The sequence below is a fragment of the Pterocles gutturalis genome, unplaced genomic scaffold, assembly GCF_000699245.1.
Source record: "Pterocles gutturalis isolate BGI_N339 unplaced genomic scaffold, ASM69924v1 scaffold4049, whole genome shotgun sequence".
Lineage (NCBI taxonomy): Eukaryota > Metazoa > Chordata > Aves > Pterocliformes > Pteroclidae > Pterocles > Pterocles gutturalis.
In genome coordinates, this window is record NW_010130639.1 from 31,079 (window position 1) to 58,597 (window position 27,519).

The window sequence follows — 27,519 nt, forward strand, 5'->3', positions numbered from 1 at the left end:
TGTCATTTATTATTATTGTTACAGAAATTATGCCTCTCCAGTTGTTCTGTGGCCAACAATAATAGGGAATGGGAAGCTGGATCTGGAAGTCTCCCCTGTTGGTGGTTACTCACTGGCTTCTGTAGTCAAAATTTGGAGCCATATGCACTTAGGAGGATTGGACAGGGTTTAAGCCTTTTTTTTTTTTTTTTTTGACTGTTCCCTTGGGGAGACACCTTAAGAGTAAGAGCTCTTGGCAGCTGGCACTCTGGAGACCAGTTGTCCAGGTCCTAAAAATAGCACTGGCATGCTTACTGGTCCCAGCAACTGGCGTACAATCAAGAGATTTCCACAGAAGCTGAGAATCCATGGGTTAATGTTTCCCTCCATACCAATACATAAGCAGGAAAACAAGTGCCTTACAAGTCACAGCCAATTATGATAGCTTCAGGAGTTTCTGCCCTTCAGGTGTCACCTCTGTAGCAATGAATGAATTTGTGAGTGATTGTACTCTGTTTCAGTAGCTTAAATGAACCATTGAAACAAAGTAAATATGTTCACATATTTCTCATATCTCCATTGTTAGTATTTTACTGGATACACTATCTATAATTATAGTTTCTTTTCCTTTATAAGGCTGGTAATGAACACACAGTGGCCAGTCATTGTTTTCAAGCTGCTCTTGGAATTGAGTGTTTGTACACCAAAGCACGTGTCCACAGGCACTGCTGTTCTCTACTAGGGTCAGTGCCCAACAGCCCTTAGCCCTTAGCCTAGCCCTTAGACCAAAAGATTTTCCTCTAAATCGTACTTCGTAGCCTGTTTGGTGAGTGAGAAAGAGCTCTAAGACCAAGAGTAAATATTTTGTCTTTTCTTGATTGAAACAGTTGCTCCCATCCTGTGTCCCTCTAAATCAGCATTAACAGTCCTGCAGGTAGGCAGCATTCAGGCACGGGGAGATTTCGTTGCAGGGAACCTGCAAGCTTGCCATGTGGCAGTTTTCTCCAACATGCCCCTGCATTGTTAGGTGAGTTTGCTAACTATAATGAACATCCAGAGTTTTGTGTTGTTTGCCAAGGATTTGCAATTTTATAGCAATCATGCAGGAATATGCTAAATCACCATATTCATATAGCAGGCTACATATTATTTGTCCTGTATGACAGCTGCTGTCTTAGAAGCAATAAAAAGACAGTGCCTGACTCAGACTGCACAGGTCTACTTAGGAAAAAAAAAAAAAAAGTGATCCTGATGTGAAAAAATGCTTTCTTTTTTCATGAAACATGGTGAAGTCATAGAAAATATCATTTTATTAAGAAAACGTGAGCTTTTTGACCCACTGGATATAAAAGTAGGATAAAGTTTAATTAGCATACACCAATGTATGCAAACAAGAATGCAGGGAAGTAAGAATTTATTGAAGTATCAGGATTCTTTAGAGGTGTCAAACTTGGAAATAAAGATTGCATCAAACTTGAACTTAAATAGCCATTTTCATACTAATTATTCAACCATGATTTATTTTTATTTGTATCTAATCTGTTTGTAGCACTTCATGTGTATTTCTCTCTTTAGATTCATAACTAAATATATATTCCAAATGCAAATATTTTGGCTTTCATAAAAGTGCAGATAAAACAATGCACATTTATTTTATGTGTGACAGGTATTTTAATTAAAACCTCACTTGTTTTTCTTAAAAGGTGCCAGTGGTACATAAAGGCCAAAATGAAATCTGAAGAGAAAAGAAGGGCTCATTTGCAAAATGGACATTGTAAGTACTTCAACACTGTGTTACATAATGTCTATTTCATATTTTAAATTAAAAGTGTTCGTTGTTTTCTGAACAGCTTTTGCCCTTGATGTTTTAAGCTGGCCATTTGAATCGTTCTTTATTGTCTGCACCACCAAAGGTGTTTATATTTATTTGTATGTCCTTTGGAATAATTTCACTCCATTCACTCTAGTTAATAAGGTATTTTGGTATTCTATTAATAATATTTATCAGTTTTTCAGGTATATTTCTTTGAATTCTAAACTGAACTGGACCATATTGAATTTCTACCTCAAAATTCCACTCTTGGTGACTATGTGCCTTATTTGTATCCAGTTCTCTTCGGCTTTAGACATCCACACTTCCAGACACCCAAGAAATAAAAAGTGGAATGGGTTGCCTTCCCTCATGTTCCTGCTCATTGATCAGTATAATAATCAGAGAGATCATCCTGGCAATCAGAGAGATCATCCTGGTAATCTCTCGTAGGCAGCATATTAGTTTGCTTAGTTTAGTTTAGCTACTTAGTTCAACTTACTAACCTCATTGTTTTATGTTAGAGTAGCTATTCAAGTTCTTATTTTTCTAAGGGTATTTTACAAAGGGTATTATTTTTTATTTGTCATTTTTTATAACATCCCTGGAAATACTATGATCAACAGAGAAGACAAGTAAAATCTTTTTTCAGGTGACACCACCATATGCAGCCAAATGGCTCTTTCTGTCAAGGAAAAGGGCACATTTCCCCATAAAGGATACTTCCTAGAAAGATTTGTTTGTCATTTGTTTCCAAACATAATCAGAAAGGAAAGAAGACAAAAACCTTCCTGCTGGAGAGTTTGATGTGTGCCTCTGAGACTGTGACTGAGTTTGAGAAAAGCCTCACACAATGTCTTTAAGGCCAGGGTAGATGATTTCGTGTTGACATAAAGCTTCATCTCAGAGGCTTCTCGTTTGTTTGCAGTTATCTCGGCATCAGACTTCAGGGGGCAAGTCTCTACTCATGTATGTGCTCCATAGAACCAAGGATACGAAGGAATTACTGTGATTTACCCCAGCAGCTAAGACTGTATTGCCAAAAATACTCCCTCCTTTACACTGAGCACTCAGCACCTCCATAAGAAGTACCTCCTTCATGCTAGTAGCAATATTTATCGGACTGCTGGCTACCTATAGATCTGGCATCCAGCATCTCAACTTGAAACTACGTGGGGCTGGACAGTCTCTGCTAGGATCAGTATAACAGTGACCTCTCCTAGACTGGCTGAAGCTGTTTTAAAAAAAGCTCCGATGCAAAACCTGCACTTGTTAGTATCGCTTGTTCCTTTTCCCAGATTTATCATGTCCACACTTTACATCGTATACTTCTGCTGTGTACAGAAGAAAACCATCTCCTGTTCATCCTTCCTCTCTCCCTTAGGAGCTCGGTATGAGTTAGATGAAGATTTCAGGAAATAAACTCTTCGAAGCGAGTTAGAAAGGGCTCTGTGATCTTGCTTATAATTGATATCCCATGATGTCAGGTGTCCTCTCCATTTCTGTATGGTGTGTGTACTCTGTCGGCGGTGGTCCAAATGGCTGTTGCACTCTACTTAATGAAGCCCAGACACATTAATGTGTCCTGAACATGTGTTCTTCACTTAGTGCATTTAGGCTCATCACATAATCAGCTGCTTTAGACTCAGCTACTAAGTGATAAGAGGAAGAAGGCTGAGAGGTACTTAATTCTTTTAAAAGAGGTTCTCTGGACCAAGCTGCAGTACCCTCCTCTTATCCTGATAAGCTTATGCATTATCTACATCAACTTGTGTTAATGACTTGAAAGTTTTCCAGAACTTAATCACCACATGGCAACAGCCTAAGAAAATTCCCATCCAGATAGTCCAAGAGAAACTACATAGGTTCTTGGACATGCTATACTTCAAGAACACAAGGGATATGAGCCATGCCAGAAAATGTTGGCTTGCTGAAGCCTGCCAAAGCACTCTGGCACCAACCCATTATTGCCACGGCCATCTCCAACGAAGCAAACAGAAATCATCAAAGCCTTGTAAATGGATTTGGATATTTTTCTTCTTGCACCTGGATCTCTGGTTTTTCAAGCTGATCAGAAGAGAACAAAGCAGCACGGTCCTCCAGGACCCATCCTCAGCAAAAAGAATCTCCAAGATTGGACCTTTTTGGCAAAAGGAATGTTCAGCCATCCTCCCATAAATGAAAGGAGTGAATTAGAAACCACTGTTCTCAAAGAAGATGACAGATTGCCTAAATCTCTCAAGGAGCAGCAAAGTGGAATATAAACGGCTTTGTCAGTAATCACTGTTAGTCTTCAGGATCAGCTTTTCTCCATACCTTTGAGCCTTCACTTGGTGTCTCTGTAGACACCCTTTCAAATGACCAGCTCAGAGCTCATATTTTCTCTTGTGACTTGCTGCATTTTCCATTTTCAGCTGTACTTGAATCATTCCTTAAGGATGTGAGCTAAGTGCAGAGACTCCAAGGAGTCTCTTCAGACTAAAATAATAAATAGCATTTGGAAAGCAAATGTTTACAATAAAAAAAAAAAATAGAATGTACTTTATTTTACCCAAAATAACATTTTCCTTAAAACTCAGATAGGGCTGTTATTTTTTCCTAAGAAGTTTCCAAAAACTTTATTGTCCTCTTAATATTCCTGTCTGAAGTGCTGTACCTCAGGAGATGCTTGTGTTCAGCTGGGACAGAGGCAAAACAGCATAAGAGTTTGACACTGTCTTATCAGTTGAATACTAAAGACTGAGTTCTCTAAAGGCCTTTGACTTCTTGTTCCTGTGAGATGGGATAAACTCTGGGACCCGTGTAGCTAGGAAACATGTCAGTAACTAGAGGTATAAATAACATTCAGAGAACCTGATACTCTTATTTCCTCCATTCTTTACACTAACACTGTTTATCAGTTACCATTGCAAGCTGAAAGGATGTTTGATGTAACAGTGCACTGCCGCAATCCTGAAGAAGTATCCATTCAGTCACCCAGAACATCTCAGGAGGTCTGTGCAGGGTCCAGCAGGATCTTGCTCTCAGTTTCAACCACTACTTTGGAATGCTTTTGTTAGTGTTGGGTTGGCAGAGGGTTATCCTCTGTCTATGGAGTTGTAACACCCAGCTCTTTAATGTCTCAGAAACCTCAGCTAAAAAAGCCACTTGAAGGATAAGAGGAAATGCTTAAGTCTGTGCCCAGTGAATCTTTGAAGGCTCTGGTGCTGCCAGCATATGAGGACAACTCATGTGCATTTCACAGTTGATTTCTGTGAAATCAGTAGAAAACATTAGCAATCTGGGCCATTATACTCTTCTGTTGGGTTCCACATTTAAATGTGGAATATTTAATATATTATTTCCGATCCTTTCAATTCAATCCAGTCAACCAAAAAAAAAAAAAAAACAAAGAAAAAAAAAAAGATAAAACCATATTGTTACAGTGCATGAATGTCAAAGAATGCTTAATTCCTAGTATTCTCTTTTTTTTTTTTTTCTTTTTTTTTTTAGTACATTTCCCAGGAATCAAAACATATATTGATCCAGACACATATGAAGACCCGTCTCTTGCTGTCCATGAGTTTGCAAAGGAGATCGATCCTTCAAGAATTCGTATTGAGAGAGTTATTGGGGCAGGTAAAAGTACACATACTTTAAAAAATGTCTAGGCATGGATAGGCTGTGTTTATCAATTCACCATGATAATGCAAGCAGTCAGGTACAGTACAAAATGTGGGCACATTTCTCTAATAGCACCAGTTCGCTCTCTAGTGCAGTATACATGAGGTACTGTATTTGGCTAATGTTACAGATGTGGATATATTCAAATAAGGAGTTCTTGAGAGGGAGATTCTCCAAAGTGATAGGTTTATCCCAAACCTGTTTTAAGGCTTTATCAATTTTGGGGGTAGGGGTGGATTTGGGTTTTGTTTTGGTTTGGGGTTTTTTGGGGGGGAAGTGGAGGGTTGGTTTGTTCCAAATGTACTCAAAACACTATATCACTCAACATTTGCCATAATGTCACATATTCTCTGTCACTGAGGGGGGAGATTAGATCAGAATCTCTTTCTGGGGGGGGAGATAAAATCAGAATATAGAAGGCTGAGCAAAAAAATGTTCTTAAATAGAAAATATGAGTACAACAGAGAAAAGCAGAGGCTGGTTGGGACAGGCTTTTCTGCAGAGACAGATCATTGGCAGAGAGGAGAAAGAGGAAGCTCTGATGAGAAGGTATAGACATTATGAAAGGTGACATGGAGCTGGGAAGCAGGATAAATAGAAAAAATAGCTGCAGGTTCTCCTCTTACATCACTCTTTGTCCAAGTGTGCAGTGGAGGCAGAGAGGAATTACATCTTAACAACTGCTAACAGTTCTCATCTATCGGGTGTTTACCTTCAGTTGAGAACATCTCCTTGGGGTTGTAGGCCATCTCACAGCTGTTTGAAAATAGTTTCAGAAGCTCATTAATCCTGTATGTGTATTGGCTTTTTTTCTTTTTTTAAGGGAGATAACATGCTCCTGGTATTTTTAGGGATCTTACCCTTTGCTAAAGTGCTATGTTTATAGGCATAGCTCTTCTGTGCATTGTTATCCTCTTGTCTTAGCTTTGGTTTAATTGGCAGGTTTTGCTACTCAGGAAAGTGCTGTGCAAGTGTTCCCATGCATTCATTTTAGAAAGCCTTTGGAGGGATTAAGGCTCATGGCTGCTGTCTAGAGTTCATTAGAGGTCCTGGTGACAGCTCATTGATGACAGAAAACATATCTTTGTGCTTAACACAACAAAAGTGAAACACTTCAAAAGATCAGACCATTTCTTGTAACTTGTGTTCTGATTCTCTAGGCCAGATAGCTTGTCATTATTGCCCAGGTCCTGAGATTGTCTGCTCTCTGTTTTACCAGTTGTAGTTTACGGAGAACTTAGAGAGACAAGGCTAGAAAAGGGCCTTACAAACTTACCTAACTAGTAGATATCAATGCATGGCTTGTGACCAACATGTCATTCAGAAGGCCTACCAACATTTCTCACAGTTATAACACATTAAAACATGACAAGGAGAGTCTGAAGTTCCCACGGTGCATTATATCTTTTGTGTTTTTATCCGCACACTGTCAGTGGCTGGGGAGCATCAATCATTTCTCAGCCCGAACAGAAAGGGAAGGTCGGAAAGCTAAGGGTATGTGTAAGAAATTTTGATGAACATAGGAACAGAATCCTGAGCTCTAATTCCAGCTTTGAAATTTAATTTCTTCCTGTAGAAGACGTTAACACAACACCTGTATTCAATTTACACGATATGGATATTTCTGAGTCCTTAAGATATTAAGAGTGACTGAGTTTTGTAAACAGCTGTCTTAAAGGTACTTATGATACTGACTACACAGGTTTTGTCTTCACTGCAATTTTATTTCAGTAGCAATAATCAGTGTGTTCCATATTCCAGTGCCCATCTTTGAGCTATCCATTCTGAGCTTTCTTTAACAATACTGGTTTATTATTTACTAAGTAAATGCCAGCATACAAATTATTTTTTTTTACCATATTTACTTTCTCTAACTTTAATGCTATCAAGAAAAAAAAACAAAATCATTCACACTACAACAGACTGCAAAAATTAGAGTTACCTCTTGTGGAAGGGGGTCAGTGAAAAAAAAATATTTAAATTTGCTCATAGTGACCCCACCAAAGAACTCGCACTAGCACGTATTGTCAGGAAAAGTACTGTCAGAAGATACAATGCACAGTGATCCTTCTCTTTTATCTTTGTTTCATACACCTTACTCAAGAAAGGAGAGGTATTTTTCAGTTGAGATCCCTCATTTAATGATACCTTAGTACACTGATAGCAATGGAGATGTCTCCAGTGTTGCCAAAAAGTGTTTTATGCACTAGAAAATGTCATGCAAATAATATAACAGAAATAAAACCTGGTCTGTTAACAAACAGGGGAGAGAAAGTACTGACCTGAAAGAGAAAAATCTGTTTCATGCTGCAGGCCGTATTGCTAGAGTACTTTAACCTGGTTGCTTAAGCTAGATAATATGTATCTGGCACTGCACACCATTGGAACTATGAGCTTGAGAGAGCCCCCAGACAGCCGACTTCTGCAGAAAACATTCTACCTGATTTCTCTTATTTCTTTGGTTTCTTTAGACATACTATAGATATTGATGTCTTAGATTATAAAGCATACTGAACTACATTCAGCTCTGGTATAATTGCTGATTTCAAAGGAGTCGAATACAACAGACGAGGATTGAGTTTATTGATTTTGTTTCAGATGAAAATTGTGTCCTTATTCTCAACTTAATACATTTATGAAAATTCTTTACTCAGCTTCTCTCCCTTTTGTTGTACACGAGAGAGAATTTTTGCCCGCTTTGACATATTTTATTTTATATTTTTTTATCTTCTAAAATTACATGGGTAATCTGCCATCTTCAAAGATATTTGCCTAGCAGGGCTTGCAAACTGGTTGCAATGAAATTTAAACCCATTTCCATGCAGGCAAGATGCAGGTTAAATACCATGCTTGAGGCACAGAGAGTACAAATCCTGACAGAGTTCTTTGATAGCTGCTAGGGGACATAACATATCATTATAATTCACAGCAGTCTTAAAACTTTCTTTTTGCCTTCTCTCTAATTCTGTGTTAAACTTTGCAACTGGATATAAAATTGATTTCTTGTCATAGGATAAGTACTTTGAAAAGATGTTTACAATTCTCACTTAAGTGAAACAAAAAAATAAACTATTTTACAAAATGAAATATTAAAATCTATTAAGAAGTGAATTAATAGATGCACTTCTTAAATTTATTTTGTTTGAACATTTCATTTTGATCAATGATTTTCATTTTTAATTCCTGTAACTTTAATTTTTCAAAACAAAAATTATTTCCATTCAAGAACTAAAAGTTTTCATTTTGAAAATGTCAAAGTGGACCATTGCAAGCATTTAATTTTTTTTTTTTCCTAGAATTTCTGGTCACGAAATATTGGAGACTGATCTTTTCCTGAAAGCAGTTTTCAATTTAGTTTTCCAATTAAAAAAGTTGTGTCCAAAAACTCTTGACAATTCACTAGTTGCAGTGCAGATGGCTTTGACACTCACGGCAAGTATTTTTGTAGCTTTTTTGTTCAGCTTGCCTAACCCTGTATCCAAGTTATCTTTTGAAGTATTTTGTAATTATAGTCTTGGATTATGTGAATTGGAAATGTACATTATATTATTTGCTGCTGAGTAATCTATCTGAGGATGATACCATCAAATCAGAATAGTATATTCAATTAAAGCTGCTGATTATCTCATTTCTGATTACAGCACTGTTAAAATCTCCTAACCGCTTCACTTACCTCAGATACACATACACTCTAGACTTGAAAAACAAAGACTTTCTATTTATTATTTTTGTCCTGTATTTCACTCTCTGTTTAGAAGTGCAAAATCTAAGAGCCCCTGAGTGTACTTACCTACTTACTCTCAGTTGTACAGGTACCTCTGAATGCTCCACAAGACATTGGGATTTCTCTGCAATCATTTATTACCTATGTTATACTGACAATTTGGTCTGCTCCTTTGGTGCCAAGTGCTAGTACTATAAGGGTAGTACTACGTGATGTGAAAAAAAAAAAGAGCAAATATTTGGAATTGTGGCTTGCCCACTGACTGCTCCACATAATGATGATTTTCCGTTAGATACTAAAAATGGGTTCAGAGAAAGTGGCAACAGTTGATCAAATTGAAAAAGTAGCAAGAACGTCAAGCAGTAACAGCAGACTGGAAAACAGCCGTTTATAGTTAAAAGGATCAAGATGACACTTGGCCTGCAACAGTCAAAGATATCATAGCCAAAATAAAAAGAGAATGTCTATACATTTAGTTGGAGAATTAATAAACATTCCTATTGCAAGTCCATATCATTAGGCAGGTAATAATAGGAAATGGAAAGCAGCAACAATTTCCTTAAGAAAGGATGCTGAGCTCATAAGATTACTTTGAGAAAAAACTATTTAGTGCAATCTGTTGTTAAAATCCCTTTTCAAATCCTCCTAGTGGACATTTACTGAGCTGATGTTTTTTAATGTAGCCACTATATTCCATGGAGCCAGTTAATAGAAACTTTGATCTTAGCTCTCCCAGTCTTCCCTTCTGGCATGCTTTTGGTGTTCCAGTACATCTGCAAACTCTCTGAATTACTCTTCTTCATTCTGGTGATGTGGTGCAAATAAAACAAGTAAAATACAGACTTTGCAAAGTCCTTTCTAAAGTATTCATGCTTTACTTACTCCATGACACGAGAGATCTGCATTGAAGTAGCAATATCTGCATATAAATCCAGATTCAAGATGGATATATAGTCAGGTTACTTCCCCTGAGTGGCTTCCCATCATCTCTTACCTTACATCTGGTTCATCTGACAAAAAAAAATACTGTTTTGTAGACCTTTTGATTGAATGAAAGATTATCCAGATTAACAGCTGTCAATGGTCTCTATTGTTAGTCCTCAAATAACTTCTGCTGGTATCTTGGTTGAAACTGGAGGGTAAAGGCAGTAGGGGAAACCGTTTTCAACTAAAATTGAAATTGCAGTTTGATCAAATATTCATAATAGCAAGCAGATTACAATACCAAAGGCAAAACAGAACCTATTTGTAAGTGCTTAGCTTACGTTTCTTATGGTACCATCAACCAAATAAACAGGTATTGATCAAGTTCACATTCTAGCAATAGTTGCTGTTTAAATGGTGAAATTGATTAGTCCATTCCCTTTTATTTTATCCAGTACTTATGACAAAGTTTTACTATTTTTATTTGATATTGTATATTCTTGGACTCAAAAATCTTGGTTGAGTTTTTTTGTCACTACTATTAAATATTCCATGAGATCCCCCATTGGTTCATTACAAAGATCACTGTGTGCCTTTTTGCTGGTTCCCACAATTTGCTGTCTATTCATTGCTGTGGATTTTCTTCAGATGGTCCCTTTCAGTCACTCTTCATATTGAGTTTGCTGCACCTACTGACATGTTATCATATCATTTGGTTTTGTCCTGTTCATGACACTTTTTTCTCCCCCATCACTTCTTGCTCTTTGGTTTAAGGCTTCAGCACCTCTTCACAGAAGGAATTCCCAGAGGTACTTTGTCAAGTCTGTCTTAAAATTTACAACTATTCTCTTATTTTCCTTGTTAAAATGTTGAAACTCAAGGAAGAGGCCAACTCTTCAACTTTTCACAGAGAGTACATTATATTCTTTTTATAATCTAAATCTTCTGCCAGTTCTCCCACAGGTCTAATGACTAAAACTGGGGAAAATGGGTTGAGCTGTATCTGGTGCTGTGACCTTTCAATTCTATCAACAGCAACCGTCTGTGTTGTAAGACATTTGTTTTGATCCCATGTAGTAGTAGCAGACTGCATATCAGACTTTTGTGTTACTGACTATTCCTGTTTCATTTTAAATAACACATATGTTATGATTGAATGAGAAGAGAGTTGTGTGGTTTGCACAGGGTAAGTTTCTGAACTGCTCAGTTCACTCTTTGTATAACATACAGTAAAACATGTGGGGTTTATATCATTAAACTGGGGATTATTTGTGCTTTATTAGAACTGAACAGACAATGAACTCTATCTTTTTCTCTAGTTATCACCAGCTTTTTCCCTGGAACAAGGACTTCATTGATATCTGTCTCTTAGCTTCCACTTGTTACACGTGCAGTCATGAACCTTTACTGCTGCAGGGTCAACATTTGTCTTATTTATCTTCAGACTTGAGCAATGAGATTTAGAGTGTTAGATTTTAGAAATTGCTTTTGTTGAATACATTCCCCTTTGACTTTAAAAACATTCAAAATACTTTATCTGAACAAAAGTGCAGAAAAAAATACTCTGGGATTTAATCCTTTCAAACTCTTTCTCAAAGTAAATAATAATAGCTCAATGCTTGAAATTATATCAATGATCTCCATCTAGTCTAAACCAGAAGTTATTGCACATGCCTTAGGTTTCTAAATGTAATAACTGTCTCTTCTGTGAGCTGATGATCACTTACTGCCTGTTTGACATCCCATCACAAAAAAATTGCTGTTAGTTTTTATTTTCACCAGTTTATCAATCCCAGTATCCAAGGGGAGTGAAATTTCTTTCTACCTGTACAAATCATGCATCCAAAAAAGGGAAAAGAAACAGGTGAGGGAGAAGACATGATGTTGTACAGATAGTAAATCTTGGGATTGTAAATCCTTCACTTGCCTCCTTCAGTTTAATTCATTTCAAAACACTTGCTGAACAGCCCTTTGTAATCCCTGAGGTATGAATGCCATTATTTCTGAAATTCTGAAGTTGTAGTGCTCTTGTATAATCTTATAATAGCAAAATTATTTATTGTATGCTTTCCAAATTATTCTCAAAAGTGAGGTTTTGCAGTTCTGCAGATTTATTGATCATGAAATCTTTTTTAAAATCTGTATATTAACGCTCTAGTATTTTTGCTTTTCACTGTTTCATCAAAAGAAAGAAAATGGAATTTTTTTTCATTTTAAGCATTTAAGTTTGAAAAAAACAGTAAGATGCAATAAAACCCTGGTTTTAGAGGTAGGTTCTAGCACTGCTGGATGTATCACAGAATAGAAGATTGATATACCATGTCTCATTCAAAACATCCAGGTTTCATGATTTTGTTTTATGGTAGGACTTTACAAGTCCACGTTAGCTACTGCTTTTTCAGTGGCAGTAGTCAGGCAAACAAACTTTTAAGGAGAGCCTTCTAAGAGCTAAAGGGGCAAAATCATATAGGAATATCTCTAATCAACTTCCCCTTTAGTCAAACGATCCCCAGAGCATTAGTCTGATGACATATATTTTCACACATATGCACACATCTTCAGGAAAGCACATGCTTTGATTTGTTTTTAAGCACTAAGTAGAAATAAAACAAATGGGGTTTTTTTGGGGTAGAAAGAAGACCTAGGACACTTGGCTTTTGTTAGCTGTTTAAGAAGCTGCTAATTTATTCAGAGGTTATGTTCAGCATCTGTTAATTGTACTCTTGCACTTTATGTTGTCTCTGTTTTGAAGTGAAAGACAAGCTATGAAATTGTTTTTTTAATCCCTTCACTCTTCCTGGATCTTATTGTCTAATAAAACCTTGTTTTGTTTTAGTGGAAGCAACAGAACCTAATAAAAGCTGTATGACAATATCCTATTCTAATCCTATAACATCAGGGAGTTATAATTTTCTGAAGTGAAGCTTATGCCTTTAAGGCCTCTCCTAAAATCTGTTCATATCTGAAGACACACTGTTAAAGGATAGAGCTCTCTTACTTTGTTTTCTTTTGTTCTGTCCTTAAAATTTAAGGAAAACTAATTCAGACAGCACTCAACGGAGGGGTAACAAATTATTTCCTCTAGTTAAATGTGTTTATGATGCATGTTTTGTTTTTCAACAGTTCTGATTCCAAAATGACTGGGATAGAGAATTCAGTTTTGCTCTGGAGGTACCCTGCACTGGGAAGTGCTTTGAAATATTTTTGTGAACATTGTTTTTCATTTACTGAATTATGACCTGCAGGCATCCAGAGTCTATTTGACAGAGGCTTTAAATAACTTTTGAATGGCTTCAAGATCAAAGGAAAGTTGTGTTTTCCATGTAAACTTAATTAGTAAATGTATAAGGGAATGCGAGGAGACACGCATTCTTCAAAGACCCTTGCATACACAGGAAAACATTAGGTGAAGCAAGCCTTGAGATTCCTCTTGTTATGCAACTCAGTCCTGGTTTGCTGAAACTGTTGGCCTTTAGCTGTCTGAAAAGTGAAATATGTAATTAATTTCAAGTAGGTGTGTAAGTCCATTAAAATAAAACATGTGCAAGTGCTTTTAATGGCCATAATGGTGTTATGTATATTTTAAATGCTTTCTACACTTGGAGGATAATCAGGTATTCTGATATCCTCACGGCATTTCATAGAATCATAGAATCATAGAATCATTAAGGTTGGAAAAGACCTCAAGGATCATCAAGTCCAACCCAACACCACCTAACTCACTAAACCATGTCCCTAAGCACCACATCTACACGTTTCTTGAACACCTCCAGGGATGGTGACTCCACCTTAGTACATGACACCTCTATAGATAGATATTGTTATAAGTAGATATTTTAGACAGATATTTTGCCATCATTCGAATTAAAATCTAGGTGTCATTACAGTGTTTCTTCATAGCATGCTCTGTTATATCGCAAATATATTGATATCAGTCTCAAAGTGTCAGTAAAGCAAGATGAACCAGATTGGGGAGGGCAGATAGTTTGGCTGTTGTAGTGAAAGTACATGTCCCCATGACCTCGCAGAGTGCCACAAAGGAAAGGTGAATATTTGTTGTGAAGTAATGCTGAATATTTTGCTTTTCTGGGATGTGATGAAACTCAGGAACTTGACTATCCCATCCATGATTTCTCTGTCCACTTCTACAGGATGTGTGAGTTTATTGCACTCGTTTCACTGACAACTACAATTGACTCTGAACTATTAAAAAAGACAGCTTTAAAGACAGCTATTGAAGGTTATTTTGAAAAATAAGGTCTTTAAGTTCAGCAATACAAACTGTACTGTAGTTCTTCAGGCACTGCGAATGATCTAACAAATACTTTGTCTATTTAAGGTGAGTTTGGAGAAGTATGCAGTGGACGTCTGAAGACACCAGGAAAAAGAGAGATACCTGTAGCAATTAAAACTCTAAAAGGCGGCTATATGGACAGGCAGAGAAGAGATTTCCTCAGAGAGGCTAGTATCATGGGACAATTTGATCACCCAAATATAATTCGCCTTGAAGGAGTTGTTACAAAAAGTAAGTTAATAATTTTTGTTGGGTTTTTTTCCCATTCTATGTCATTTAGTGTCATAATTAAGCATTGCTTCTACATTCAATATTTAATATTTCTCTGAATTTACACAAATTATCAAGTACAGCAGAAACTGCAGAGATTGAGACCATAGTAGGAAGTGCACAGCTTATAAATTTTTAATTAGAAATGTTTTATTTTTATTTTTTAATAAAAATCCTCCTCATTCAAATAAAGTCTTCACAGGTTCCCATGAAATAGCACTGTAGAGTTTGCTTATAGGCAAGTGGAATACAGTAGAGAAAACCAGAAATGTAGCTGAGTTGAAAGCTAAGTCAAATCATTGTCTAAGGTAGCAGCTATAGTCTTCTTTTCCCACAGGCACTCACTCTTTATTTGGTTGTGTTTTACTGATTTTGGTACCAGAAGAGATCAGTTTCCTATTTTAAAGAAATAAAATGTAAATTCTTTTCAACTAATTGTACACTTGCAAATGATTCACTAAAATTCCAGAATAGTCTGTGAAATGTCTTACTTACACCTATTGTAGCTGTCAAGAGATATACCTTGCCTCTGAAATGTAGCATTTTTAGCAGGGTTATGGGCTTTTCTGAAATGCTGAAATATCTAGTTAAATTTTAAGTGTTAAGTAAAAGTCTTATTAACATACATGTAATTTCTTTAATGCCAACTTTTTGCAGTAATGAATTAAAAAACTCATAAGGTATACTCCTCTCAAAATTACTCGTTGCCCCAACTAAGCCATGTTGTTTGCTTATTTGCTGTACTTTATATTTTTCTTTTAAAGATCAAGTGTTGAGTGTATAAAACAATGATGTCCTCCTACTATCACAGTAAATACAATAAATGTTATTAATATTTCCTGTTTTCACCTTGTTGCAATATCAAAAGCTGTGTTTGGAAAACATAACATGCTAGAACAAAGACGAAAGTATACCTCCTGATCTCATGTCATTGGAATGGAGTTTCAATAGGTTTATGGGATGACCTTGTTCAAATCTGCCTCTCTGTGGTTCTAAATTAGGACACATATTTTTTTTCCACACAGTATTGCAAGGATAAATTCATTATTACTTAGGAATATTTGGTTACTAGACTAACAAATGCCATTATATTGCAGACTTCTGTAAAGATATAGCTTAATGTCCTCCATTGCTCTTCTGTTAGTAACTGCTCTGCTGAGAACAAACAAGATCACGAGTTAACGTTGGCTGAGCAGCATTGGAAAACTTTGCCAAGAGATGTAAATGTATAGGAACTTAATTTAATTTAGCTCCTTGCTTCATGATGAGCAGTATAACAGCAATTAAATTCCACCAGTCTTCCAATTGCAACATGGGCAATTTATGAACCAGTATCACAGGTATGACTAGGAACCATGTAGTGGATCTACTAGTGTACGTCTCATTTCTGAAAAGGCTAATGGCTGTGATTTGCAAACATTCTTTAAACCAATTAGATGGTGCACCCAGAGTACAGTATAACGTACTTGGCAATGGCATGATTGTTTAATCTTTGGCACATTTATAAGTTTTATTTCTGTAATGTCCCGTCATCAGTCTAGAGATAAATGAATATTGCATTAATAAAACAAAAACAAACACATAAATCAGTGCTCCAACATTAGAGTATTTGTTCTTGTTCTTGTGATTATAGACAACTGTAAGTCAAGAAGTCATCATTAGCTGTTCTACTTTTCTCTGAGGAGTTAACTTTGTTATTGTTTTTTGGAATATTTCCTTAGAGCTAATATAAAAATAGTAGGTGTTACTGTTATAGTCACACTGTCCTATAAAATATGCATCTCATAGATATAAATAAGTAGAGAAAGTTTGAAATAAAATATTTTGGGGTCAGGCAGGTTTAAAAAAAACCAAAACAAATACAGGAATAATTATCGAATGAGAAAAATATATGAGTGATCAACAAATTTCACCCCAAGGCATGGAAAGTGCAAGCTGTATAGAGTGTGAAGGACAAAGTTGTGCAGTACTGCTCTGCTGCAAGGAAGAAGATAGGAGGCAGGCTGAGCAATGGACATGTGCACTCTGCTACACTTCTCTTTTGCCAGTTTGACTTTAGGATGTTGCCTTGCATTTATACTGCCCCATCTGTGGTATTTAGAGAATAACATGGCTTCAGCTGGGAGCAGAACAATTGCCTTGTACTTCACTAATCCAAAATCTATGAACAAGCCAACATGGGACAGAAATTTCCTGTAACTAAAAGGTGTGCTGTAAAAGTCAGACAGACCTGGACAGCAGGATGACCATGAGCCAGCACTGTGCCCTCATGGCCAAGAAGGCCAGTGGCATCCTGGGGTGTATCAGAAGGGGGGTGGTCAGTAGGTCAAGAGAGGTTCTCCTCCCCCTCTACTCTGCCCTGGTGAGACCGCATCTGGAATATTGTGTCCAGTTCTGGGCCTCCCAGTTCAAGAGGGACAGAGAACTGCTAGAGAGAGTCCAGCACAGAGCCACAAAGATGATGAAGGGAATGGAGCATCTCCCTTATGAGGAAAGGCTGAGGGAGCTGGGTCTCTTTAGCCTGGAAAAGAGGAGACTGAGGGGTGACCTAATTAATGTTTATAAATACGTGAAGGGTGAGTGTCAGGAGGATGGAGCCAGGCTCTTCTCTGTGACATCTAGTGATAGGACAAGGGGCAATGGGTTCAAGCTGGAACATAGGAGGTTCCACTTGAATATGAGGAAAAACTTCTTCACAGTGAGGGTGACAGAGCACTGGAACAGGCTGCCCAGAGAGGTTGTGGAGTCTCCTTCTCTGGAGACATTCAAAGCCCGCCTGGATGCGTTCCTGTGTGATCTGATCTAGGTGTCCTGCTCCGGCAGGGGGATTGGACTAGATGATCTTTCGAGGTCCCTTCCAATCTCTAACATTCTGTGATTCTGTGATTCTGTGACCTTGTCCTAGCCAAATTATTTATGTAATGATAGCATGATTAAAAGGCATTTTGTGTTAAAACTTAGATTAATATCAGCAGAAACTATTTATCTGATGTGCAGTACAGTTCCACTAACCTATAAAGGCACATTGGATGCAGTAACTTTGATTAATAGACGTGTGATGCAGTTCTTAGCACATGCTTTCCTCTTTATAACCATTAGTCATTAACTTCTAGCAGTTGCTGATATATATTGCACCAGTTTGTAAGCAGTAGCTTCCATTACAGTGTCATTGACTATTGAACGAAAAAAGAAAAAGGATTTGATTGTAATAAGCAGAAGTGCGCTACCAAGTCAATAGCTATTGACTGCAGCAATAACAAATTCGCCTGTTTATTACAAATGAGAGCTTTTATCTGGTGCTACCAGCTAAGCAGATGTTAACTTTTAAATGATACTGTTTTCAGAATTGCTATGGAGTATGTACTGTATAGGATGAAAAAATGCTAAACTAAGCCTGCTCAAAAGTAGGTCTGAAGCAGAGTTTAAGTTCCCTTTTCTCATTGCTTCATTTCTCATTTGTCCTAACTGCGATCCCTAATCACAGAGAGCAGTAGGCAGAACAGTTGCTGTGGCACAAGCTTTCTGTTAGCAGAGAGTTCATTTCAAGGGCAATTGCTAGGCCAAGGCAAATACACCATAGCGCAGAATCTGGATCCGATCGTTCACTTACATTGCTAATCAGAAGTCACAAGGGGAACTTTATTCCTGTTTGGTTAGTTTTAACAACACCATTTCTTGCATGATTTGCTATAAAAGGCTCCTTATTGCCTTTATGCAAATTTATGAGAGATGCTTAGGCACTTTATAAAAAACATCCATGTTTCCTTTTCAAGTCATGTTAGCACAGTGATAGATTTGGGACCTCTTCTTGGGTGTGTCAGGGCATGCTCAGCTGAGTTGTATGTCATTGTCCAAGCTGCTGCTATTTCATCAGCAGCTATAAGAAAAATAAAACTTCTTTCTCCAGCGCAAACATATGTGACCAACATAGAGATCTGGGCTATAGAGAAGTAAGATGTGTCTTCCCCTTCTACATCATGTTGAAGTCTGTGCTGCAGACTTTCCATGAAAAGTCTGTAAAGTAAATTGAAGCTATGCTTACAGCAAACACCTGCCAACATAGCTATTTCTACAAGAAATATGAAAAAATGGTAGCCAGATATTGTAACTGTACCTGAGGAAATAATTGGTGTTACACTGGCCAAACCGGAATATGCCGTTAGTTTAGCTTGATGGCATCTTACACAATAGTTTAAAGCAGAGCCTTGTCAATACTGAGTAATACTGTGTCTGTACAAAATATCAGTGCATGCAAGGGCTTTATTGTAGGCATAATCTTAGTTTATTCCCCTCACCCTCAGACTTTACCCCAGATAGCTTTCAACTGTTAAAATTAATTTCTAAGGAATTGCTTCCATTTCCAAACTTTGACTGCTGGACGATTTGTCACATGTACAGGAGGAATCTTTTTAAGACATTCATTTTCTTTAACAACATTACACACATTGTTATTCTCCAGAAGAATTTTCAAATTAATCCTTTCACAGAAGGAGGATGAATGAAGACAGCACATAGATTTTTGGTTCTGTGTAAGTTCATGTCTGCATAACATCAAGTCTGGGTTTGGAATGACACCTTCAGCTCCCTTATTGTCTCCTCACGGTTTTGCTTTAGTGACTTTCAAATTGTGAAAGCTATCGCTGTTTTGAAATCTTCTACCAGTCATCTGACAGATTAAATTCAAAGTATTAATCATTGAGTTTCTTTTTAAATTGTTGTGTGTAACCTGCTCAGTGTAACAAGAGTCCTGAGGTCCGTGTACCTTGCCCTGTCCATGAGGAAGGCAAAGCAGCAGCATGATCCTCTTTCACTCCAATTTTCAGGATGCAGCTCTTCATATTTGACCTATTTCTCATTTATCAGAAATGCAGGAGATAGCAATGATTTTTTTTTTTTCAGACAAGAAATTGTGTTCTAGGCCTTTGAGCCCTTAGTGTAATGAATCTAATGTTGCCCTTGCCCTTTTCTCCAACCTGCTAACAGGTTGAGACTGTTAAATGTAGTTCAGAATTCATTCTGAAAGATGACATATTTTGTAGTGCATGTGTTTATTATACGCAGCATTGTGTACTTGGCTGTTATGCAAAAGGACTGGGAAAAATTTGTGGCAGTTTGTAACATTCTTACTTGGTCATGAATGGTGAAATTGTACCTCCAAGAAATGTGGTTGTACAAAGTTTAAATGTTGACCTTTTAAGAGTTAAATTGAGATTATTTGAAGTAGGCTACATCATGATAGCTTACAAAATGTGGTTATGATTGTACACCAGAAAAAAAGTGACCCACACTACGGTATTTGTCATCGATTTCTGAAAAGTAAAACCTTTAAGGGCAAGAGAAAACATGCGAAGTTAATAAATTCCATGTAAGCATTATCGTATTGTTTATAACCTATAGCGTAACCAATTTCAAATCTTGACATTTACTTCTCTCATTAAGCTCAATACATCACTGAGACATCGCTGGCATCTCCAGGCAGAGATGTACTTGTTGGAGGCCAAAATGGCTTCTGACCCTCCCCTTGAGCCCACCCCTTGCACTGGCAGGCACTTGCACCTGCCTTATGCAACACCGATTCACAGCAGGGTGTGAAGACATTATTCATCCCTGAATATCTTCCATTCTGCTTGTGGACAATCCACTGTGACACAGAGGAATGGTGAGGCTATACGTGTCTCATATTAACCAGTGGGATTTACATGTCATTAGGCATAAAGCTGAATTTGTCTGATAAAGCATATTGGAGCTATGCACATAATGATAAACAGCAGAATTTCAGTTGTGTTATAAATTGTTCAGTAAGGGGAGCTGTAAATTTATATGCGGCTCACTGCCTTTATTTGCATTTGTATCCTGTTTCATAGATAAATATCACAACACATCACTGAATTCAGTGTTGCTATGGCCAGCAAATTAACACAGAAAACACAACCACCACCTGCACTGTTAGCCAAATTTGCTAGATCAATTTATGAAAATATAATCCAAAATAAAGAATTGAAGTTAGAGCTGTGCACGACTGCTGTAACACAGGCAAAATTAAGTATCTATAGCCTGCTTTCAAAATAGGTTACCCTTCATGAACCGGTATTAGAAGAACATAATTAATGTTGATAGTACTGAGTTACTTTTACACATTCATGTGGATATTTCAAATAACACATAAAAACTACCATGCATTCCATTTCTTGAAGGTTGCTGGCAAAAAATTAAGAATATGCAATGCTTGATTCTCCTGAATGATACATACTTAAAAGGTATTCACTATTAAACCTCTGGAAAAATTAATTTTTTTCTTTCATTCATTACATTCTGAGAATTTTTTTGCAAAAGTTAGAGGGCCATTAAGGTTTCCTGCAGTTCAAATCACTCACATTTTTGTGTTCTGTTTTGTTTGGCAGCTAGCAAGCTATACATTATGACTATCAATTCTGCTGTAACATTGTCCTTTCATAGGACAATAAGCAATGAAGGGAAAGCATATTGTCAAACAGTCAAACAGCTAACATCTTGTTAGCAGCAGCTTAATCTGACTATGATACAGTATCTAACATAACTAAACTTCTACAATTCTACTTTTCTAGGATACGTCTGAGAAACAGGATTTCACTTTCTTCAGGATCCTTTGCCTTCAGATGTCTGTATTCAGACATGTAGGACCTGAATTTCAAAGATATTTATAGGCTTTTATGTGAGATGTGGTTCTAGTAGAAAAATAGGTGACGAAATCATTCCTACTAACAGACATAAAAAGATAAAGTCCTGTAGATAAGAAATGGCCAGATTTTTTTTCTTTTTAAGGAAAAGCATAGTCATCAATTTGCATAATTAACATAATTACTAACTGCAAATGATTGCATTTCCATGTATCTTCTGAATAAAGTACGCAATTTATTCCTCCACCATGAAAGCAGAGAAGAATATGGTGCAATAAGGTAAAGGGCAAGATAGTTACAGTGTGGAGGTGATATATGAAGGGTTGGGGCTTTTTTTTTTAACAACTGTAACCAGAAGATGTAATGAATAACAGGAGGAGACAAGATTGCCTGTGGTGTCAGGTTTGCTGCAGTGACATGGCTGATCTGTTGCCTGTGTAGGAAAACCATATAAGAAATGAGGAGAACAATTATAAATGACAATTGCAATTGCAATTGACAGTTAAAGGGGTGAGAGGGTTAAAGAGTGTATATAAAGCAATGAATAGTTTTGATTCACAAGCTGTGTTTGGTTGATTTATTTTGATAACTGTGCATTCCTTTCTTATTCTTTACAGAGGCAATAACACATTGTTAAATATACATGCAATTGAGTATTGGTAAAATCCTGTGGCAACTTTGTTGTTGCTAAACCTTTGCTGGGAAGTAAGGTGCTCTTGCTGAAATTAATACCAAGACATACTGAGTTTGAGAGTGTTTTATAGTGATAGCTAAGAGAGGTTCTGCTGTATTTTAGAGCCTAGCAAAGTCAGATTATATCAGAAGCATTATCTGGTAAATTTCAACCTAATTGTTAAATATCACAGTACACCCAAAATTGAAGCAGAGTTGTGTCCTTTTAAAAGGCAAATTAAATAAACTGTGCACTATTTTTCAATAATCATTCTCTTGTAACTCACAAAATATACAACATTTGACTGTGAAGGACACTGAGAGGTCATCTTATCCATCTTCCTACCCCAAGACAGAATGAATTATATTTAAACTGGTCTGGATAGGTGGTTACCTATCCTGTTCTCAGAAACTTCCCCTAGTGAAGATTCCACAGCCTCCCTGGGCAGTCTGTTGAGTGTTTAACTATCCTCATACTTAACCTTCCTAGTGTTAAATTAATTTATTTTTTTTACTGCACCTTCAGGCCATTAACTCTTTTTCTGTCTGTGGTCAAACAGTTTGTGCCTTTCCTCTTTGCAGCAATATTTTACATTTGTAGACCATTATAATGTCTTTACTGTCTTCACTAAATCACTCGGGTTCTGTCGTGTCTTTCTTCGTGGTATATGTTTGCTAGACCTTTGGTCGTTCTTAATGCTTTCCTTTGGAATCTTTCCAGTCAATTCATATCTTTTGTAAAGTAGGGCTTTCAAGAGTAGATACAGTGGATGCTGAGCCTTACCTTCCACTAGCAAGCAGGAAATAATTATTTTAAATTATACTGTGTTACTCATCTTTAAATATGTGTGGTCTTCAGTAGCAACCATTGCTGGGTTTTATTTTGATTTATTATTATCCATAGATCCTCCTCTGTGAAACAGCTGGCTGTCTAGTCTTTCCTCCAGAACACATTTGTGTGGTTGTTTACTGCCATCTCCATTGACCTGCTTTGTTTTCCAGAATTTTGTTCTATGTTTTCTCACAGCTTTCCCTAGCATCTCAAGTTATTTTGCCTTCTGAACCTAATCTCCATGAACTCCTTCCATTTCACTGTCTTTCTCAGATTTAGAAACACATTCTTAGTTCCAGCATTGTAGTCATTAAGGAGAAAAGAGAACAGTAGCAAAAGCCCTGGACCATACTATTGTATCTCTCCAGGCTGACAGTGAACCACTGAGGACAGTTTCCCAGATGTTATTACCCTCACTGTGCAGTCTTTTAATCAGAACAGGAAAGCGTAGTACACTCTCTTGACTGTGACCAATCTGGGATAGGAGTATATGACATTACTGTAACTCTTCTATCTGTGAGACCTATTTGTCACAGGCAGAAATTAGGCTGGTGTGGTATTTGCTCTTGAGAAATTTGTGCACGGTGTTACTTACCACACTGTAATCTTCTGGGGTTTTTGAGAATGTTTTAATTATTTTTTCTGGTTCTAAGAAATTAAGTTAGTCTGTCTGAGTCCTCTTTCCTTTTTAACACCTTGTGTTGTGGTAAACTTCATGAGGCATAACTTGATCAAGTAAAATGGAAACTGATGTAAGTCTTGATACCTGCAACTCTTACAACTGTCTTTTTGTTATTATAAAAACATATGCAAATCAGCAGTAAGGGAATGAACTGGAAATCAAATCGTCACATCAAAATTCGTTTGTGTGTTCTGTTTCATCTTTTCAGTTAATTCCGTCTGCATGATATAGGCAGGACTTTGTTATAATATGTGCTTCAGGGATCATCAAGATTGTCATATGCAGGCATATCCATCCATCCACCTTTACTGCCCAGTATATGCTTGTGAAATACCTCCACAGTACCAGGAGCAGCATATTGCAATTACTGGGAGGTGCAGCTTAGTTAAATGCCAGTGAACATTACTTAATTCACGTGTTACCATGTCTGGTTGATTACAAAACCAGAAAAGCCAAAACACTTCAAAAAATCATACACCTATATTCATTGCAATAGCTGAATAAAATTAACTCTTGTGTCTTAATAACTTATTCATCCAAGACCTTTGAATGGTGATATGAATTTCTTGCAAATATAGATTTATTTGAAAGTTCCTAATGGAGCTGTTGAGCACAAGGTTGCAAACCATATAAAATCAGATATGAATGGTAAAAATCTCAGAAAATGAGATGGATAATGTGTTTGAATTGCCAAGAGTTAGTAAATAGACTAATCGGTAAGATTGGAGAGAATAGTTACAGAATTATAAAACAGCAGAGCAAGGGATCACTGCGTAGACACAGGGAATTCAGTGGTTGTTCATTTAGGGCATGCTAGCTATGAAGTGCGGATGATAAGGCAACTGAATTAGTACACAACAACAATAATAAAAACCAGATCAAACTAAAAAGAATTTGTAGTTTCTTCACTGCCAAGAGAAATTAATTTTATTGAATTTGGCCATGATATACAAGCATAGATGGGCAGTTTTCTACCACAGAACAGCACAAGAATTAAAACTTTAACCACATTCTTGTGGAGGAATAGTACATGTAGCACATATCTGCCAAAATTCAAATCACAAGAGGGATTATATAATCCAAAACTAGGAAATGAAAGTCCTTAATTACACCTAATCAGAACAACAGCTCTAGCTTGGGGAAATTTGAGGAGAATATGAAGGAAAAAGAGTTAAATCACAGAGTACAGTTTAGAATACAAGCTTGTATGGATTGTGATGTAATGTAGTCAGGAATGACATCTCATTGCCTCAGACTGATTTACTTACTACCTTTCTCTCTTTTATGCTACCATTAGTCTCTTATTTTCCAGTTGTAGTTCTTGTACTACCAGTCACGTAAAGAATGAAAGAGTGGAAATAAAGATACTGTAGACTGCAGTGGCATAAGATAAGACCTTGCACCAGTAAGGCTGTCACAGTTAGAGGAATATATCTATATTTTCTTGGATTACAGTTAGTTGTTAATAATAAGCTAAGAGATACATCTTGCTTTGGGTAGAACACATCATACGAAGTTTTACCTGTTTCATGATCTTTTTAGTTAAGATGCACTTTTATGGGAGAAATATAGATTAGATATCAAAATAATAAAGATAATTCAATGTTTCTGTCCCATGGCAGATGTTGGGTCTAGATCCATGTCTGATAACAAGGAACACAGCTTCTCCTTCAGGTGACAAGATGAAAGATGGGAGACATAATCATGGTGACTGTTAAATCCCCGTTGTTACTTTTTTAAGAGAAACAACTGCCATTCTCATTGACTTAACTAAATTCAAACTTACATGAGTGTATCAAACTAATAATATAACCCTGGTGCTTTCAATTTGATGCAAAGCTATTCTTAGTGTATTTTTTTTAATGTTGCCTAAAGTTTGCTTGTGAGTGAAGAGTTTTTGTTCACCCTCACAGTTTTGTTTGCATTTCTCCGATTCTTTGGATAAGCCTACTGCCTTACATGTATGAAAATGTTATTGTAAGGACTTACAAGTTCATTTATCATAGAATCATAGAATCATTTAGGTAGGAAAAGACCTTTAAGATCAAATCCAACCGTATTTATGAAGTGTTTAGAAACTCAGGGGTCAGAGTGCTATTGAAGCCATAATCATTACAACTAAATAATTTAATATTGCTGGAACCTTATTACAGAAGAGTTGTCAAATATAGTGAAAGTTATAAATAATATTAATCTTCTCTAGTCCCATGGGTTTTAGGTATCTAAGGATGGAGTTATATATCTCAGTACTTCTGCAAATCCCAAGAGATGCACGTCTCATTAAAGTAAACAGGTACAAGATAGCAACTAGCTTTTTATTGGTAAGTTGAGATCCTTAAATAACTTTTTTAAACTAATGTAAATGTCTATGTCAGTACTGAAAATAGAGCACAGTTATCGGTGCCTTCTCATATGGGATATACTGACAATCATTATGGACTGATAGTATTGGTGTTAGCACTTTCAACCATGATATGCTGCCATGTTCTAGTTACCAGCTGTTTGAATTAAAGCCTTCACAGAAGAAATAAGAGAATGCATTGTGTGAGCATACCATGATTCACCTAATATGCAAAGCTAAATAGATCAGCTTGTACACTTGAACTTTGATTGACTGGATGAATGTTTTGAGCCATGAAAACTGTCCCAGAAAAGCTGTACCCCTTCTCTAGTTCACTTCTCTTTAAATTTTACATTTGTAAAATAAGGAATGAAATAATGAGTTTTTTCTTATTCGGTGTTGCTTAGGCCTACCAGTTTACTTTGCCAAATTTGTGATTAAACAGAACATGCAAGACCAGTATCAGTAATTAGTTGAAGGGGGAATGCCAGCAATGTGGTACAGGTTAATACATACGGATAAGTTATGGTCCATAGATTTACCTGAACTAGAGTAAGAAAGAGCCTTGTGATCAATCTCCTGATACCCCAAAACAGAGAGACCATCATCCATAGGAAACAGTTCATCAGGTAGTTATGGTAGTGGTTGTCCAGATGTCACAGGTCTGTTGTATAAGCCTCTACCTCAAGAGGTTGTGTTGTGGTCTTTACTACAGCTTAAAGGCTCATACCTAGATTTGTAATGGAAAGCGAGAAGCTTGAGCTATTTTTAACAGCAGATTCATATGAAGAAGAAGAATTAAAATATAGATTGGTAATTTTCTCACATGTGATATGGTATTTTATGGAGACGTGAGAGTTGGATGTGAGGAAAAGAAACCTTTGGTTATTTACAGCATTGTCTTCTTTCTAATGCAAGGATTGCTGTAAATGAATACAGCTGTAATGCTTTGGATGGGACAGAAAGAGAGCAAGAGAGAAAAGAAAGGAACTTCTTGAGAAGGAGGCAATACCAGTTTGGTTTAGCAAACTGCAGATAGCTTTCTCTGAGTAACAAAGGGTTTGTCATTATCTTAAAGCACTTGTATGGAACACTGTAAGTTGGGACATGCTTCCCACATACCAATTAATTTTCCAGTGTATAGAAGTAAAAGCTGCTGAAAGTAAGTATTTTCAGTGATTAGTGAGTAATCTTTGAAATTTGGAAGCAGAACAGTAATATTATGCAATGAAAATCTGTTCAAACTTGTTTGAGTTATGGTTTGTTGAAAAGTGCCATGTGTTTCTGTGTTCTGCTCTGGAGAGCAGGTGAGACCTTTAATGATAGAGGCTTGCAGTGAACACCCATGCATTTTTCTTCTTGATCTCACTCTGCATTGCAGCTCCAGCCAAGGCAGATAAATTATTTATCTATCCATTTTTCTATCTCTGTCATCAAATCCACACAAAATAATGCCATAATTTCAATAGAGTTTTCATCTGTAATCTGTTTATTCAGAATCTAATAGCTCAGACCATCAATATGTTCTTTGTATATTCCTGACCTCTAAATTCCTTTACTTCCTCTCTACTCTGAGTCTTGCTGTATACATTTCACAGGCTATAATTATCTTTCTGATTCTTAAGAGATACATACATAGTTCAGGTTCCAGATGAATAAATAATTTATATAC

General features: G+C 36.8%; 1 protein-coding gene across 1 annotated transcript in view; it reads left to right on the forward strand.

Annotated features, from left to right (window-relative positions):
• EPHA6 (EPH receptor A6) overlaps positions 1–27,519 on the forward strand; it is a gene marked incomplete at its 5' end in the record, with an annotated part of 137,629 nt that overhangs the window by 13,489 nt on the left and 96,621 nt on the right. The window contains 3 exons of the mRNA XM_010080284.1: positions 1,683–1,753; positions 5,282–5,407; positions 14,440–14,625. Of these exons, the coding sequence (XP_010078586.1) occupies positions 1,683–1,753; positions 5,282–5,407; positions 14,440–14,625 (383 nt within the window). The remainder of the gene's footprint in view (positions 1–1,682; positions 1,754–5,281; positions 5,408–14,439; positions 14,626–27,519) is intronic.